At 35.0% G+C, this 18016-nt stretch overlaps 1 protein-coding gene across 4 annotated transcripts in view; it reads left to right on the forward strand.

Annotated features, from left to right (window-relative positions):
- Positions 1-18016, forward strand: part of LOC108041134 (GTPase-activating protein skywalker) — a 42222-nt gene that overhangs the window by 2292 nt on the left and 21914 nt on the right. For all 4 annotated transcript variants that reach the window (XM_044460391.1, XM_044460392.1, XM_044460393.1 and 1 more), the window contains exon 3: positions 15027-15559. In XM_044460391.1, coding sequence (XP_044316326.1) covers positions 15409-15559 — 151 coding nt within the window. In that variant the 5' untranslated portion in view covers positions 15027-15408. The remainder of the gene's footprint in view (positions 1-15026; positions 15560-18016) is intronic.

The following is an 18016-nucleotide window of genomic DNA, read 5'->3' on the forward strand; positions in this document are numbered from 1 at the left end:
AATAACATTGTATCACTCTCTCCTTTTTTATCTCTCTCTTTTTCTTAATACTTTAAATGTTGGCATAAGCTTTCTACTCTTTTTCTCTATGATTCACATATGTATAAATTTTTCTTAAAACTTTTTGCAATTCATGACGACTAAAGTTTCAATCATATAATGAAATTGTATGATTCATTGTGACCATATATTTTATTCTAATTTTTCTTTTCCCTGAAATCCCACTAAATTTTATAAGCCCTAAAGTTCCGTATTTTTTCGTTTTCATGTGCTCTTTCATACGTAACTGATTAGATAGACTTTTTTCGTTCAACCTTGCACAATTTATGACAGTAGCAAACCATGTTTTTCCAGGTTGATAGTGGGTTAAAGAGTTTAAAATCGTAAATGTTATTTATTCAGGTATTACATGTTGTAAGGAAAGAAGTTTTGTTATTTACGAATTTGCAGAGGGATTATGTTTGGTGGATAATTTATTTTTGTTCTTAATTTATCTTTCTGGTGTTTTTGAGTACATTTTTATATATGTATAAAATTTAAAGTAATATTTATTTTCTAATAATTTGTACATTCTTGTCATTTGGGGTAGAAAGGGGATTTTTTATAACTTTATCGACCATAATTTTGTTTCTTGAAAAATAGACTTTTTCTATATTTCCCCGAATCTGAGTTTAGATAAAAAATTTATGTCTTGCTTATTACTTCCTATGAGTCACCGATAGATAAAAAATTATTTTGGGTTTGACAAGTTACAATTGTACAATACCTTTTCTTTAAGCTTTAATTAGAACTTTTTTTTGTAGTCCAAACATTTGTTTAAACGATAAATATCCGACAAAAAATTTCTTAATCTATAACTTCTATGGTCTTGCTTGCGAAATTTCATCGAAAAAGCAATGCAATCAGCCAACATTTGCAAGAAACTCAATTTCTAGGCGAGGTTATCTTATCTATAGGGGAGATTGCCCCAAAAACGAACCATTAAATCGGAAAAATAGAGAAATTTTTTGAAAAGTTAAGTATTTATCTAAATACATTTGACTGGCAATGGACAAATTGTATTGGGGTAAACTGTCTGTCAGCTGGTCTCATCAAATCGTTCGCTCACGTGAGTTGACCGATACAAAACGACTTTTCAAATTTGCCTCACAAAATCATAAAAAAGCAGTCGTGCAATTTACAGATCCGGCAAGCAAGCCAGTCAGAAAAAAATTAAACCAAAGCTGACCGACTGGAATCGGAATCAATCGATTTCAATAAGTAAATGTCGCTTTGCACTGAGTCTCACATCCATCCATTTATCCAATCCACACAGTAAAAAAAATTATAATTAAAAAACACATATTGTTGGTTGCATTATTGTTATTTATTTTATACTTCTTAATCATTTTGCTTAATAATAGTTTCAAATTTAGTATTACAACAACTACATTAATTTATACCTTGTTAAAACTCTTTATTTTGGTTTAGTAATAGAAATTATTAAACATTATAAATATTCAATCGACGTTAGCAAAATATAAATAATTTTTTGCGTGCACCCCATCCATATCGCTTATTCAGCGATATGTGTACGTGCCTAGGTGACGACGAAGTGATTTATTCGGTGATTCACGTCGATTATTATCCCAGTGCAACCGACAAGTTTCTGTCTATAAGCCCCACAATATTGGTTCATTGAACTCTGCCAAAGGGTCTGAACTTTATCGAGAGTAACCAACTAACCCAGAGACTCCACCCTTGGCAACGCATTTCAGGTGGGTAGAAAATCAATATATTTTCGGCCAACTTACCCCTCTAAAATCGCTTGGCTCACCTCTGCTTTATATTTATTTCTGTGGCCGCGGGAATGTTGCACAAACTGCCCGCTCGTTGGCCATAAATCTGGCTGGGTTTGTCATGGGACCTGGTTTATGCTAAATTACCAGAAAATTAATTGTTTCTGCTTGCGTTTGAGTCGACAAAAAATATCCAAACTGTCCTCTTTAGAGGCCATATTTGTTAAGTTAGGTTAGTATTATTACTAAGGGCAGTGCATAAAGTTGGGCTTGGAATTACAAGTAGATAAACAGTTTATTTATAAGTATAAATATACTATAAATAAAAATACAAAATTTGATAAAGTCCCAAACTTATGAATGTTTATTTATACCAGGATAAACCAAACTTAAACTTACGTAACTATAAATATTTTCCGAACTTAAAAGTTCTTTGTAGATCCGTATTTCTCTAACGCCTGTAAAAATATCCTGATCCAATTGTGTATAGTTGATTCTATTTTGCTCGAACTTCCATCTGCTTTTATCCATTTAATCATGTGGTGTCCGAAATGATCACCTGATGTAGATACCCGGGAAACTTCACACATCGGACCGCTCCATTTTATGAGAGGCTCGCGAAATTGAAAGCCCACACGCTCATAAATCCTAATCAAATTTATTAAATCAAGTACTGGCCGCGACAGAACAGAGGAGCAAACAAAAATACGCCCACCAGATGGATTTCCTACACTCGAACATACAAAAAGCGAGACTAAAATAAAATTAAATATAAAATGTTGCACATGAAAGGCAATTCGCGCGATATGAGGGCACTGCTCCATATAAAAATCCATTGAGAGCTGATACATGGCGGGCATATGCTCGAGATACCAAACAATCAATTTGTGCCTGACTTTGGATATGACTTTGTCGTTTGCTCGTTCGGTAATTGTGCGGCATTAATTTGTGCAAGTAATTTCATTGAGCCCGATCTCGTTTGTTGACAACAACTGCACGGGCGAAAATAAAATATTTAACAGATGTCCGAAGAGCTGTGTACCGATATCTGGTGGTTATTGAATAAAAGTTAATAACTTGCCGCAAGGTAAATATTTCTACACTCCTCCCCCATTAATTGAATAACCTTGATTTCGCCTGACATCGTGTTGCCGTGTTGCGAACGTTATCCGTGAAGCCGGATAAGCTGTAAATCAATAACCAGATCTGATTATCAGTTGTTTTTTTGCCTAGTAGGAAGTGTTGTAAATGTAATCTTATCCATCGGTGGGTATGTAACTCAATTATACGTGCCCAAGCGATGGATAAATGCCAAAAATACATAGAAAGGATATTCCTCACAATTAGAAACTAAATATTAATTTTTAAAATTATTATAGCCCTCCATTTATTTTTATATTCAATTATTTTTTTTTATTTTATTATGGCTTTTGTAAGAATTAAAAGCGATCTTTAAGAACTCATCTAAAGTTCCACAAAAAATGTTATTCTATAGAACAATGAATGTTCTTATCCGTTCACTATAGACTAAGTGCAAGCTTACTTTAGATCCCTTGTGAGTTTATTTTGAATTATACTTATCCGCTGGCTTTTCCAGTGGGTGGTCACTTTAGCGGGCTGATAACAACCTTAGTTTATGTCCAGTGTGCATTGTGGCAATTTATCCGCTGTGACAATTTGCATACTTAAACACCAGTAATGCCCCAGAGTCGTTCTCATCGGTCTGGTCGCGTTGTCACTCTTCATTGAGATAAGTTCAATTCACATAAAAGCCATAGTTGGTTGGGGACTTACTCAAAAACATCCGGCCCGAGTCTTTTGTATATGAATTTGCGACGAGACCGAAGGAAAACCAGTAAAAGGCGCGCAAAAAATTTTAAAAGATACATATTTTATTTATTTGTTTTTACTTTTAATCAAATGGATATGTAATGCTGTGCTTATAAAATGTTTATATTTGTTTAAGGGCTGTTTTGTGTTATTTCAATTAAACGATAGCTTTTTAGATAGTGACGTTTACGTTGAGATCTAGAAATTATCAACACAAGTTTAAAAAATTCACGAAATTCCATAATAATGTAAGATTTTTAACAGATCAGATCTTATAATCATCTTTGGGTTTATAAAAAAATTGAGTTCCTTCGTATTATTTTTTCCTGTGCATCCCAACCCCTCGACTTGACAATGGGCCGCGTAGTTTGCTTTATTTCGCCCATTGTGCTTTGCATACAGGCGTTTATTTTATTATACATATTTGAATAAAGTGAATTACGCGCAGGCAGACAAAAAAGTAAAAGAAGAGAAAAAGGTCCCAGACCTCAATGTGTGCTGAACTTCGCCCGCCGACGCTTAATTGAATTGAAAACTGCAAAATTGAAAAACTGAAACCGGACCAAACCAAACCGAATGAAAGCGAAACGATTCCCGAAGAAGCCATCAACGGAATTCAGGTTATGCGATTTGCGAAAAATTCTTGAGCTTCGATTCAATGTCTCCGGGTTCCTTTCTGTTTTGCTTGCATATATAATGTCCGTTGTTTATTTCCCCCTGGCTAATTTGAAGCGCTTTCGATCGTTGAGTGATTCAATTATATGGTTTTTCCCCTGCAGTGCATTTCGACGCCGGGATAATTCAATTTATTTCTGCGTGGGCCTGGGTCGGTGCAGATTTGTTTTAATTAATAATTTGTATTTTGTTTGGCGTGTTGTGGCTGCAAATTGTGATGCTTCCGGAAGTGTCAGTCATGGTCACTAATTATTCAGCATCTGCTTTGCTTTCCCCTGATAAATTAATTTGAATTCCCACAGCACAGCTAGGTAGTATATTGTATGTGCTATTTATGTACCGGGAAAACAATCAACTGTCTTTAATTTGTTGAATTTAAGGATGGATGGAACAGAAGTTTAAAATTATTCGATACTGGTCCACTAATGCCTGAGGTGCGGTTCGTAAGTTAATAATAATAAAAATCCACTTAGGACTAACGTTTTTGACCGCATACTTTGATTAGAAATTTCTTTACTAAAAAAATTGAACTATAGCTACAAGAAAACATTAGCAGACATCTCTTTGAAACCTTTTTAAAGCAAATATGAACTATTATATTGATTTTAGCATTCTTGTGCGAAAATATTGATTATTCCAAAACCTAATTAACCCGAAATTCACATGGAAATGTTATCCGTGCCTATCCGCTACATTATACGAGTACTTTGAAACATTTTCTTGGAAAAATATTCCATTACAAAGTTGCAATTGACGTAAAACTCCTGCATCGCAAGCTCGATTTTTTTAATTCTGCGTGTCTGTGAAATTAGCGAGTTTTTGTCTGCCTACGCATCCATATATTCCGTATTCTCCGGCCATTTGGCGAACGTGATCGCACAATAAGAAGGCGGTATTATTCGGTTAAGAAAGTTAGCGAATCATGAACACGCCCACCCAACCGAACCGAGAAAAATGAACTCTGCCGCTGGCAAACTTTGCCGAAATTGTATAAAATGTTAACTCGTGCCTAACCTAAAATGGTATTGTATAATAAACGATACCGAATTACACAAAATGCACAGGCCCACAGACACTGACACGCAAATGAACACGCTATAAATATTTAGAAACAAGCCTCCCATTGTTTACAAAGGCAAATAACAAAAACAAAGTGAGCGCAAAAAAAACGGCGATAAAGCGAATCGACTTTAAAAGCACGTGACGCTTTTGGCGGCTAACTTGGAATCGAAACGCAAACTCAAACTCGGCTCTCGAATATCATTGGAGTTCGCTGGAATGCAGAAACAAGTGTGCTCACAATCACACCGCGTTAAATGCGAGAGCCTGACTCATAAAAATGGCTCTTACATATTTTGGCAGAAATTGGCAAAAATATGCCATGTAGGTACTCCTATATATATAAGTGAGTAAAAAATATATTATGATGCCATGATGATGGCATCGAACCGGTTCCCCGCAGCCAGTCAGCGTAAAATTCAATATCGCCAAATGCACATCGATGATGAAGTTACAGTATATATAGCAAGAATATTTTGATCAATATAAAACATTATAAAACATACAAAGCATATTTAAATAAAATAAAGATTACCTTTATTAAAAATGATTGCAAACAAAGGAATTTTCTCGATATTGCATTGTATAGAAAAGTTAGAGTGCATGGTCACACTATTTAAAGCAGTGTTAGCTAACTCAAACTCCATCTTAAATAAGTTATAGGTATTTTCTAGTTTATTTTTTCTACCCAATCTAAAAGCGATTTTCTGACATTTGTCTGGGGTTGCATTTAGGCGATATCTACCGTAAATAAAAGATAAAGTTTGTTTCCAATAGTCCGCCCAGTGGGATGAGTATGATCAGGTCTCACGCTACCAGGTTGGTCATTGCCAAGATTTACAATCCAACCATTGTCAGCGACTGTAAGCACTGGTTACTATTTTTAGTCAGCAGACCTGGTCTGACTTATAGCTCGTGACACAGTCTTCACAGTTTAAATGCTTATCAATAGCTGCCAAAAAAAGAAATACTCTATTTCCATGCTCATTTGTCGCGAAAGAGAATGAATTCGCCGACGCCTATCAACGAGTCTCGCACAAGCAAACGGGCTTTTAATGCTTTTTTTCTTATCGGCAAAAATATAAATATTGTGCGTATTATGCATATTTTATACCGTCAACGCTTTTTCTAAGTCACAATCTAGCTCAAATATTGGACATAACTATTTATTTTCGTTTATTGTTTTTCATTAGTAGTATAATATTGACAAATTGTAGAATAAATAAATAGAATATTACATTTAATTAAAAAATGTAATTTGATTATTAAATTTATTTCAATCTCCAAACTGTATTTTTTATGAAACACTAATATGAGTCTTATTTAAAATCAAAAAATATATATTTTTATTTCCCTTATCTGTGAGACTATTTTACTTTAAAAATATTAATCGAACCATATTGGACTATGTTTAGTTTCTAATTGAAGTCATTAATATGTCAGCTTATCATGACCACGTTTTCAAGGACTATATTTTTATAGATTGTTTAATCTAAGCAAATCTCATTCCAAGTAATCTTGCTACAATGAATTCGTTAAAAATTGCTGATTTATTAAACCCAAAGAATTTCCAAAACCAATAAAATTAAATTATTTTCCAAAATACGCCTATTTGCTATATTTAAATTATTGTTTGAGTAATTTATGGCCATATCTAAATGCTACAAACAACCGGCGTAAAAATTGTTTATCAAAACAACTTAAAATTTTCTTTGTGTGTGTTGCAATTTTCCAAGTGTAAACAAAAATGCTGTTTCCACCACCTCCCGTGGTTCCATGACTTCGAACCCAAGGGATGGGATGTGTGGACAGGGCGTCAGAATTTACATTACTTTGTTATATAACAGCACAGTTCTTGGCCATGTTTTCCGTTTCGTATTCCTCCAGCCATTTGGCATCGTTTTAGGTACCATTAGCTGCCCCCGAGGCGACATATGGGAATGTCTATTAAATTGGCCATGTAATTAGCCATAATTCGAGTGCAACTGCCACGGCTGCTGATGTCTTCATAAAAATTTCATTGACCTGGCCGAAATGTGAACATTAGCTTGTGATAGCCATATAGAAAGCGTTTTACATGCATATTAAGTGTCGAATAGTGGCAAATTAGCCACAAAATGCCTGCGCTGGGCTATATTTAATTTTGTTTTGTTTTGAAATATTGCCATATGGCGGGGATCGAATGTTCTGGGGCGTTGTGTAATTATTTTAGGGTTTATGGATATTTGAGCGGTTTTAGAAATGTTCTCTTTTGGCTAACGCGCCGTATGAGTAATATCGAATGCCTTTCATCCGCCGTGTTATCCAAACAGAAAAAAAACCCACAGTCCAAATAACAACCTATGGAAATCATATGACAGCAGCGGTAGTGTAAACAGTTGTACTTCTCCCAACATCTCTATATGATTCATATGGCTCCATTCCACCGGCACGAAAACATTCTCGACACGAGAAGAATTGCAATAAAAAACCTGACAGCGCTGCACTTTGCCTATATTTTCAATTTTTCCCATTTTTCCGCTGCTTGCCATATTTCTGGGCTGCATTGCGAACTTTTTTTCTTTTTCTGCCAGCTAAGCAAAGAAAACTGGGCAAGCAAATATGTTGAAAATGCGCGCTTACATAACACATTCGCTGGAAGTTTTGTGGCCCCTTTTGGGGAGTTGGGCTGTCGGATAGTTGGGTGTTGGATGGCGAAAAAAACCAAAAAAAAACTGGGGAACAGAAAGCCAGAGCTTTGGGCGGCTTCAAGTGGCTCCCGGTTACGAGGTAGCCTTTGTTTGGCGGCTCCAGGGACATTACTCGTTATGTGCGAGGTTTGCTTTAGCGGTATTCGAGAATTCAGGTGGCTAAACTATTACGTTGTCGTACAAAAAACTCATTTAGTTGAAAGTATTTGAAAAAGTGCACTTTTAAAAGAAATTTATTAAAAGTAATAAAGTAATATAAACAATTCTCACACTTTTTAATTTTACTACCATATGTCTATAATAAGACAGTCAAAAACTTGAGATTTGTCAAATTTAGGCTTCACACAGATAATTAAATATGTTGTCATCAATTCGGTATTTTATCATATTGAAAGGCACATTATCATGTCAACATAAATTAATTTTCAATCTGATGTGTTCAAATTAATCTGAAGATTTATTTATATCTTAGCTCTGTCTTGTCAAGATTAATTATGGCCAACCTAATGTGCTAAATAACAATTTATTTTAGGAAGGTTTACAATTTTTGGTTGTAATATTTATGATCTCATTTTAATGATAGTTATTTACATTTTTTTTATCAATTTGATAATTAATTTATCATATTAACATGCCTTATCTTATCTGTGACATGCCTAAAAAAAATAACTGTCATTATGATGTGTAAAAATAAATAATATTTTGTGTTATATTACAAGCTGTATAAATATTTAAAGGCAAAGAAGATAACAGGCATTTGTCTATCTTTTCTTATCTGAAAAAAATTAAAATTAAGTAAATTTTAAAATATTAAATCTGTCTAAACCTATATTATTCCACTGATTTATAAATCTCCTTTTAATTTGTTTTATATTAAAGGTTAACCCATATTTATCTGCATTAATCTGTACTCTGTTAGCTCTCATTTCTATCCTGCCATAAATACATTTCGTCTTCTGGCCTTTTTTCTATCTTATCTCATCTCACATTTGTTACCCAATAGTTAGTCCCACTTCCCAATACATCGCCCATTTCAGCTGATTTTTGAAGTAACTCTCGCAGCCGCCGTATTTTTATTTTCCTGTCATTTGTCGGCAGTGGCTTTTCCTTGCGTCTAGGCCAAGTCAAGTTGGTTTCGGATTCAGTTTCAGATACAGATTCAGACCCAGAGGCCTGGCCAAATGCCCATATATAAATAACAGAGCTCAGGGCCCGTTTCACGTGATTTTCTTGCCGTTGTGCTCATGTGCGATGATTATGAAATAAATTGCAGCCGCAGCTACCGTTGCCGTTGCTGCAGTTGCAGTTTTTTTCCTTCGGGTTCACTGACCCGTTGGTGAGCTCGATTGTTGTGCTGCTTGTGGCAAGTGCAGTGTACAGGTTTTCCTTTGTTGCCAAAAAAAAAGAAACAGCGAAAAAGCGAGAAAATACAACAGAGACCCATAAAAACCTTGCGTGTGTGGCATTTTCAGCCGTCACGAAGTCTGCCGCCAAAAAGGAAAAAAAAATAATAAAAATATAAAAAACATTCGGGGGGCACTGGGTGGGGTGGATGGGGAGATATACTGAAATCAGGTCAACAGCTCGGGGCCCTGTTTTAATTGTTCGAGCTGTCTGACAAATTTCAGTTTCGGTTTCAGTGGCTGTCCTTGCGGCAAGTTGAAGTTGATTTCCTTGCCAATTCATCCGCACTTGGCCCGGCTCTCTGGCTCTGTCCTTTGTCCTTTGCTTGCCCTCTGCTCTCTAGGCGTCGCCATCCCCTTAAATAAGCTTAAATTGATTCGATTACGCTGGGGAAATAAATTGGCTACTCTTACATCAACTGGGAATAGTGGCAGAAGACAAAGGGATACTTTAACACCTTAACAAAACTAATTTTTGGCATTTACTTTTTATTTTCAATGCTCAAAAATACAACAACGAATTAGTATTATATTATTAATTATATATTTTCTATGATAAAAGCAGAAGTTCAAATGATTTAAATGATGTTGATTTTACCTAAATATACTCCGCTTGAATAACTGACTTTCTTTATTTAATTCACTAAATTTTCGGTAAAATCCAAACATTTTATAAATTTGTTGATGGCTATTTCGTTCACCATTTTATTTGAAACCCTATTTCCTATAAAGCAACTTTTTATTTTATTGTATTTTTCAATACTTCGCTTTAATCAATTTATGCTTTCGCCTTGGCTTTGCGTCTTCAATTTCCTTCCAAGTTTAGAAAATTTCAATATTTTGTCAAGATTGGATTACAGGGTTTCACTAACTATATTAGAAAATCTATTTGCAGGTCCTGGTTTTCCGTTGTCCTGGACCTCCTCTCACCCTCTCACTTGCTCGTGCGTGCGTTGGTACTTTCATTCATTGATTGTGGGTCCCTCCTTCCGCTCTCTTACTCTCTCTTCCCTTTTTCCATTTCTCCCTCTCTTCGCTGATTCTCGCCCCCTCAATAAGCTTAGTACACACCCAGTTCAAGTTGCCACTACGCAATTCTATCTTTGTTGTTATTTTTCGGTCTGCTGCTGCTGCTGACGCAAAGTGTCCTGTCACACCCACACAAGAATAAATAAAATAAGACACCACTACATACATATGTATATGTGTATAACAGCGCACGCACACACCCACACAATAAGCTTTGCGTTGCCCCACATTTTCTGTACTTTAAGAACTTACTGAACCGAGCGATGGCATAATTCCACCTCCCTTTTCGACTGGTTCCCCTCCCTATATTTCATTCCCTTTTGCCTGTTTGCTTCCTTTTTGGCTATTCGAATCCGCTCTTTTTGTATTCCCTTTTAATATACCCTTTGAAAGGGTATTATTCGTAACTAGGCCCATATATAATGGAACTTATTTGACTCCTTAACTCTAATTCCAAGGGAAGTTGAAGATATCGACTCTTATTTAAATAGTTTATTAGATCTGATTTCTCAATGTTGTGTTCGGGTTCTAGTTTATTATCTGCAAGGGAAAGTTAACATGAAATAAAATTAGTCGAAAAGACAAATTCGCTCTCTTAATTTGACGTTAATTTTTCGAACGATAAATCTTAACGGGTTCTGTTTTCTCACACATCGGTAAGAAATTCGTTCCTCAAAACCTGAAATAAAGTTGGCGAACTTTTTTTTGTAAATTTTTTTTGTTTTTGCCGACTCCCATAATTTGACAAGAACTGGATTCAATCTAAGAGTTATGAGCTAGTTCTAACAAGTCATTGAGAAGATATATCTTTCCGGAACAGCAGTTAAACTCAATGTCAAAAATTAACATGACACTGGGAAAACGGCCCTAACTAGATAAGTTACAATAGCAAGAGCAAATAATTTTCGGCTTGTTCAATGCCAGCTCTTTCCCCCGTTTTTAGCTGAAATTGACACAGTTTCATTGAGAGGAAATGGGGTTGTCAAGGACTTTGTGGTGTTTAAGGTGGTCAGGGGTGTGCCAAAGGACCTGGCTCAAGTCACTGAACTCTCAAGGCATTCGAGGATTTTTCGTGTAGAATACTGACAGCTGCTTGGCCTAGTTAGAAAACGTTTTAGCATCGCTTCGAAAGGTTCCTCAGGTGCGGCTTAAAAGTACGCCTACCATTCAACACGCCCCCTCTCATATCGTATGCAAATACCCCTCAAGTGGGTGTGGGAGGTACTTACCTTTACTTGACTTGCCTTGAGCCCCAACAAGGCGACCTAGTTATTTCCAAAATGTCACTTATTTGAATGTTAATTAAAAAGAAAATAAATGGCTTCTTGACAACTTTGACAGAAATAAAATTACCTTTGTAAAACTACTCTACTAACAAAAATATTATTTTTATGGGTTTTAGACATTGAAAGATTCTTTCTTAACTTTTTTATTCGAAGCGTGATTAAGGACATTATCCAATTATTTTTAACAACTCTTATTGATTTCCTTATCTACTATTTGATTTCCAAGTATTTACCGAGTATTGCTCTTCGGCAAACTAACAGGTCCCCACACTTATCAAGCAGGGATTAACTTTAGTTTTCCTCGTCGTCATAACACAAAAAAAAACTAATAACTTCGTTGAACTTTGGCGTAGTGGAAAATTACTTGGAAACCTCAAAAGTTTTTCCTCTTCGCTAACTGACGCAAATTGCACCGAGAATTACGTGTTGAGACTCGAATCGAATCGAATTGAGTCTCGACTTGACCCACCGATTGTTGCACTTGCGTCACTTTAACCACCCACCAGCCCACATAATAGTTGCGGCATTACTTAGGCCTCGGGTCTGGCAATCGGTGATTAACCCATTGTTGCCAACGATTAACATCGAAAATGTTTGGTACCTGCTTAGCTGATTACAAATGAGTATTTATTGTTGTCTCTAATTGCCTTCCTTTCGATCTTTGGACATATAGTTACTAGGTTCTTAAAGATTTTTGAGTTATTATTAACTATTTACTATCATAAAATGAAGTACAAAATAAAAATAACTAAGAAAATAAAAAATACATTTTATGATAAATCATCATAAATAAATCCTTATCCCTTTTATTGATGAGTAATGTTAAACGTTTAGCATACTTATATATAAATTTGTAGTGAATATAGATAAGAACGTATAATTATATTTACTCTCTATTTTAAACGTACTGGACTAAACTTTTTCAATTTTTGGCTCATTTAACCTCGGGCATTTAAGCATTTTCATACAACTTTTTTTGTCGATTTTCCCAGCTTTTGGCTGACATCTCGCGACACCGACATGACGGCGTGTCGCCTCATTAGCATAAACGTTTTAATTAGCTGCTGGTCCCCGGGAGCGTTAATCGATTCGATGCCGAAACATTTGTGTTTCTCGAGGCTTAGTTGAGTTTAGTTAAGTTAGTCATTGTAAACTGTCCAATTGAATCCAATTGAGTGGCGCTCCGTTTGATTTCATTAGCGCAAATTGGGTGCATTATAACATTAAGATAACGTTCTCGAGTTCGGAGGCAGCAAACAACAAACAAACAAGCAGCTCTCAACTACGGTGTAAACGATTGTTAATAACTCTATATACATGTCCATGCGATACCTGTTGCCGCTATTTGTGTAAAGCCGTGTTGCTGACGACGTAACCCGAAGCACCTTGAAAAACTAGACGTAGCATAATATTGACATACATATGAAAATTGCACATTACCAATCAAAACGTAGCGATTCGAGTCAGGTTGAATCGAGTTGAGTGAAGTGATATAAAATGGGACTATTCGGTCAATTAACGCGGCTTAAGTGCACCGCTATTTGTTCTGAGGAAGGGCAGAGCACTTACCTGGTGGCTTACAAAACAAATTAATAAATAATTGAAAAAGGCTTTCCGGCGAGGTTGTTAAGTAATATGGAATAAGTCTATGTATGCTTCTTTTTCGTTGACATAATTCTATTACCTTAAAGATTTTTGATTTTTTAGTGACTCATTAAATGCTTTTTACCAAGTAAATTTTATATTTAAATATTATTATTAACCAAATAGTGGTTTGACTCAACTAAGAGATATGAAAATTCAGATATTATTGATTATTATTATTATTCATTTGAATAGTGTTGTGGGATTCCGAAATAAATTTCTTTTAATGTTATCACTATTCAATGTTTATAGATAATTGGCACACTATTTTGGAGATGTGTGTATATAAGGGAGGTAAATTCAATTATAAATTTTTGTAAGGCTATCTCTGCTTCATTCCATATTAATTATAAGACACTTCAGACAAACTTTTCTTATCTGAGTTCGCTTTGAAGCTGCCATAGATACAACTTGTCTGGGCCTTAAATCCGCTTGACGGCACCTGTTTCCCCCCGCACCTCCTGGCCAGGTAAAAAGTCCGACACCTTCTATCGGACAGCCAATCAAGCAAACGCAGCGATCTATCAGACCTGTCTGTCTCTCTATCCGATGTCGGACCCTCTTAGTCCCCCATAAAGCCCCCCTGAAATGCTGTTCTTGACAGGCGAAATCATTAAGAGTGTCAAAGGAAAATGGAAAATAAAAACACAAGAAGTGTTTTGCCGTTGCTTTCAATGCGTGCCCGGAATTTTGTTAAAAATTTGCAATTCAATTTCAGTTTTTAGTTTGCTCTGCTGCTCCTTTGGCATGCGAATTGTGACGAAAACAGAACGAAAAATGTGTGTTATTTCTGGGGGAAATTGGTAGAGAGAAAAGCACTTTAGATAAATAGCCGGTCTTTAGTCCTCCAAACGTGACGGTGAGATGAATGAAGAGAGTAAAATAAAGCAGTTGAATGTCAAGTATACGCAGCGTGTGCCATGGTTGATTAGGCTAAATGGGTTTGGTTGGCTTCAAGTGATTTAGGAAATATGGTAGGGCGTTTTACCATAATTGATAAATTGGGTTAGAGATATTTGAATGTCCCAATTGAATTGCATGCCATTAAGTTTTTTTTTTGGATTGACGTACATTTTTGAGAAATGTTTTATTTGTTTCACTGAAATACAATAAAATACAATTTAAAAAAACCATGAAACTTTTATGATCTTTTAAATAAATTGCTTTGCAATTCTTTGTATAATATAAGTATATACGCTTGTTTATGGCCGAGTGAAATATTTGCGCTGGATATTTTGTTTTTTCCGATTTCTGTTTGGTTCAATTATATATGAAACCGGCTGCTGTTGGTAGAGTCACCCTCAACAGAAAAAACGTCTTATACATATATGCGTGCGATTTTATATAAGTATATTATAAATCTGGCCAGTTGGCTTTTTATAGCCGACTCGCAATTAATGAGCGGGCCAAGTATTTTATGGGCCAATGGCGCCTTTGGCATTATCTACTCTACAGTTCGGATGGGTCATGTCATTGAACCGACTTCGATTTCGATTCGAAAGATTGGTTTCCATATGCTTTAGCTATCTTGCCCAGCAGATTAATGTTGATTGACTTGCAGTTGTTTGTTTGGGCAGCTCGAAATAAATACAGAAATAATAAACAAAATTCCCAACTTTTATCTTATTGCAGACTTGGAAGCGCCGGCACTTGCGATTTGATTATCACACATAGCTATGCTTTTGCAGTATTCGTGTTAAATCGTTTACTATAATGAATTCCGCGCGGCATCATCGTATTGGAGTATTTCTGTCTCCATAAGTTGGCCACTAATTAAATCAAATTAAATATAAATATAATCATAATAATACGCAAAAACCCCAACAAGGCTCGCAAATTGATTGCCACACAACGGAAAGCAAAGCACTGCAAAGTAAAAAGCCATCTAGTCAAACGAAAACAACGAAGGAAATTCGCCAACAACTGCCTGGAGTGAAGCGAGGTCTCGAGTGGAGGCAAACCCAAATCAAAACTTGACAGAGCAGCCGGAACGACCGCAAAGCTGGCTAAGAAGATGCCATACCATCGGGGCGGAGATGCCTCTTCCCAGGCCGACAAGTTGAGCGGCATCGTGGAGGAGAGCGACCTGTACGAGGGGTTCGCCCCTCATGTCGAGACGTCCGAGATCAAAACCCTCGACTTTTACAATCTACCAAAGCAAACTGGTGAGTGGTGAAGCCTTTACATAATTTTTTAGTATTTATGGGAAGGTTTTCGTGGGGGCTAACATATGGTATTTATCAAAACACAATCTTAAAAACATGAGTTCCAAAAAATAAAATCCCAATATTGTTACGATATATCTAAATCAACCATACGCTATATGCCGTTCTTTATTTATTTATCGTTTAGAACATTCTAGAAGTAATATGAAAAAATATTTATATATTTCAAGAGAGATAAAATTATCATATAAATTCCATTTCCTCTCATTAAAAATATTTATCATTTTGTTTCGTTTTTTGTGTTCATTGCGAACAATATAATTGGGAATATAAACAAAATAAATTCTTACATATAAAAATCAGAACCTGTTTATTAATGATCATAAGGTACGTACGTAAAATCACTCAAAGGCGTCCTAACTTTTAATGAGTTTTCACGTGCCTCCCACACAAAAACAAGAAAATCAGATGATCTACAGGCCAATCCAAGCACATGTTTCATTGAGTGAGAAATTTTAATTTATGCGTTTCGCGAAGGAGTATTTGTTTGCTTTTTATTTCGCTAGGTATAGAATACAAGAATCAATAAACAGGCCAAAAAAGTCGATCGAAAACAGCAAGTAAACACCAAAGTTAATTAATTATAGGTATTTAAAAATAATCAAATGTAATGTGTCCGAATTGAACAGTGCTAAAAACTGGGCTTGCATATTTACTTTTTCTGAGCACTGAATATTTGTTGCCTATTACAGCACGCAACCGTGAAATGAAATGAAATAGATGTATTTATATTTTTTTGAGAAAACCCGACGGCAACGGCCTGTTAAATTAAGGCAAAAAATCTGTGTAAACATACTAGTATTTACGTATGATTTGTGCACGCAAATGAAATAGTAAAAAAAATGGTGATGTTTTTGGGTTAAAGAGGTTAGCAATTTTAAAAACAAATAAATTTTAAAATCTTGGAAACAATATAGGCTTTATAGTTTTACACATTTCGTTGTTATAAATTCAATCACTTCTCCTTCTGCCATTGGAATGAACTCATTTTTCTTTTCTTTAATTTCATGGAAAAATCAATTGCAAATCATTTATAATTTTTACAACGAATTTCGGTATGGGGTGTAAACAAAAGGTTTAACTTCCCGAAAAAATATTAAAACAGCCCAAGTAAAAGCAAAATAAAATCTAGATTTTTCTATTAACAGATTGGTAAATTTAATGCGTCTTATGACTAAAAAAATTCTTTGAGAAAATTGCCAAATGGCAAAATCGATTTATTTCAATACCCCATTAAATGCAATTGCATTTTAGTACTTGAAAAATAATTTGTTTACGCTGCAATTTAATTGATTGTTGAAGAGGAAGAGCTGAAATATATACCTTTATACAGTGAAATATTTTACGTATTCATTTTCCTTTGATATTCAGCTTTGCTAACCACTCTTGCTGCCAGAACGCCAAAACGCGAAAGCAAATAAATGCAATTTCGATTCCAATCCAATCGAACCATTAGTGTATCTCCCCCTCGACAGTCGACATTGGCCTTGAGTTTGATTTACAATATAATGCATCTGTGTACAGTGGCATTATGTCCATATGGATAAACCCCATCTATATAAAAGGGAATCTTTATACCATTAAAAATCTTATGTGCGACGTGTGGTGATCACAATGTTAATCAAAATATGCAGTTTCAATATTGTCTATATTCCTTTTATAAGTACTGAATATTCGCTTAACATAATGAACCCAAAGTATAGAATTTTTGTGGCCCGCGCTGTTGGAAAAGCAAACAAATAAAAACATTCACGTTTTTATGGCACTTGGCCAGTTGCCAATTAATTTGTTTAAAAATAAATTCAATATTTTCATCACTCTCGTGCTTGTTTGCTTTTTCTTCGGTTGCTTACTTTTTCGATGATTTTTAATAAAAGTGTTTTTTTTTTGTATTTGTATTATCTGCTGATCATGTGATTAACATTAGATGCTATCTTGAAAAGATTAAATTTATGACAAGCATTAAGATGTTCGTGACTTGGATTTTATTAATCGAATATAATTTTGTATGTTTAAATAGACATCAAATTATATGCAAAAATTTATTTTGAACGGAAAAAAATTTAAAGTTTATACAAAAATGTAATAAAACATTATATCAAGAACATATTTTACAAAATGATTTCGAAGCTGGCTTGCTGGTAGCATGAAAATTGGCTCAATAAAAGGTACCAATCATTAAATATATAGATAAAATACATTAAATGTTTCGATTTAAACGCAAGAAATGTGTAATAATAATTTCTAGATTTGCACCTTAAAAAATTAAACCTGAATATATTCTATGTTTATGGGGAATTTTCTTTGTCATACTGGCCGCGTGCCATCTCATTCCCAAAACAGATACTATACAACAAAAAATATCAAAATAGCAACCCAAAATTCGGATCTTTATGG

Source organism: Drosophila rhopaloa, unplaced genomic scaffold (assembly GCF_018152115.1).
Source record: "Drosophila rhopaloa isolate 14029-0021.01 unplaced genomic scaffold, ASM1815211v1 contig_2, whole genome shotgun sequence".
Classification (NCBI taxonomy): domain Eukaryota; kingdom Metazoa; phylum Arthropoda; class Insecta; order Diptera; family Drosophilidae; genus Drosophila; species Drosophila rhopaloa.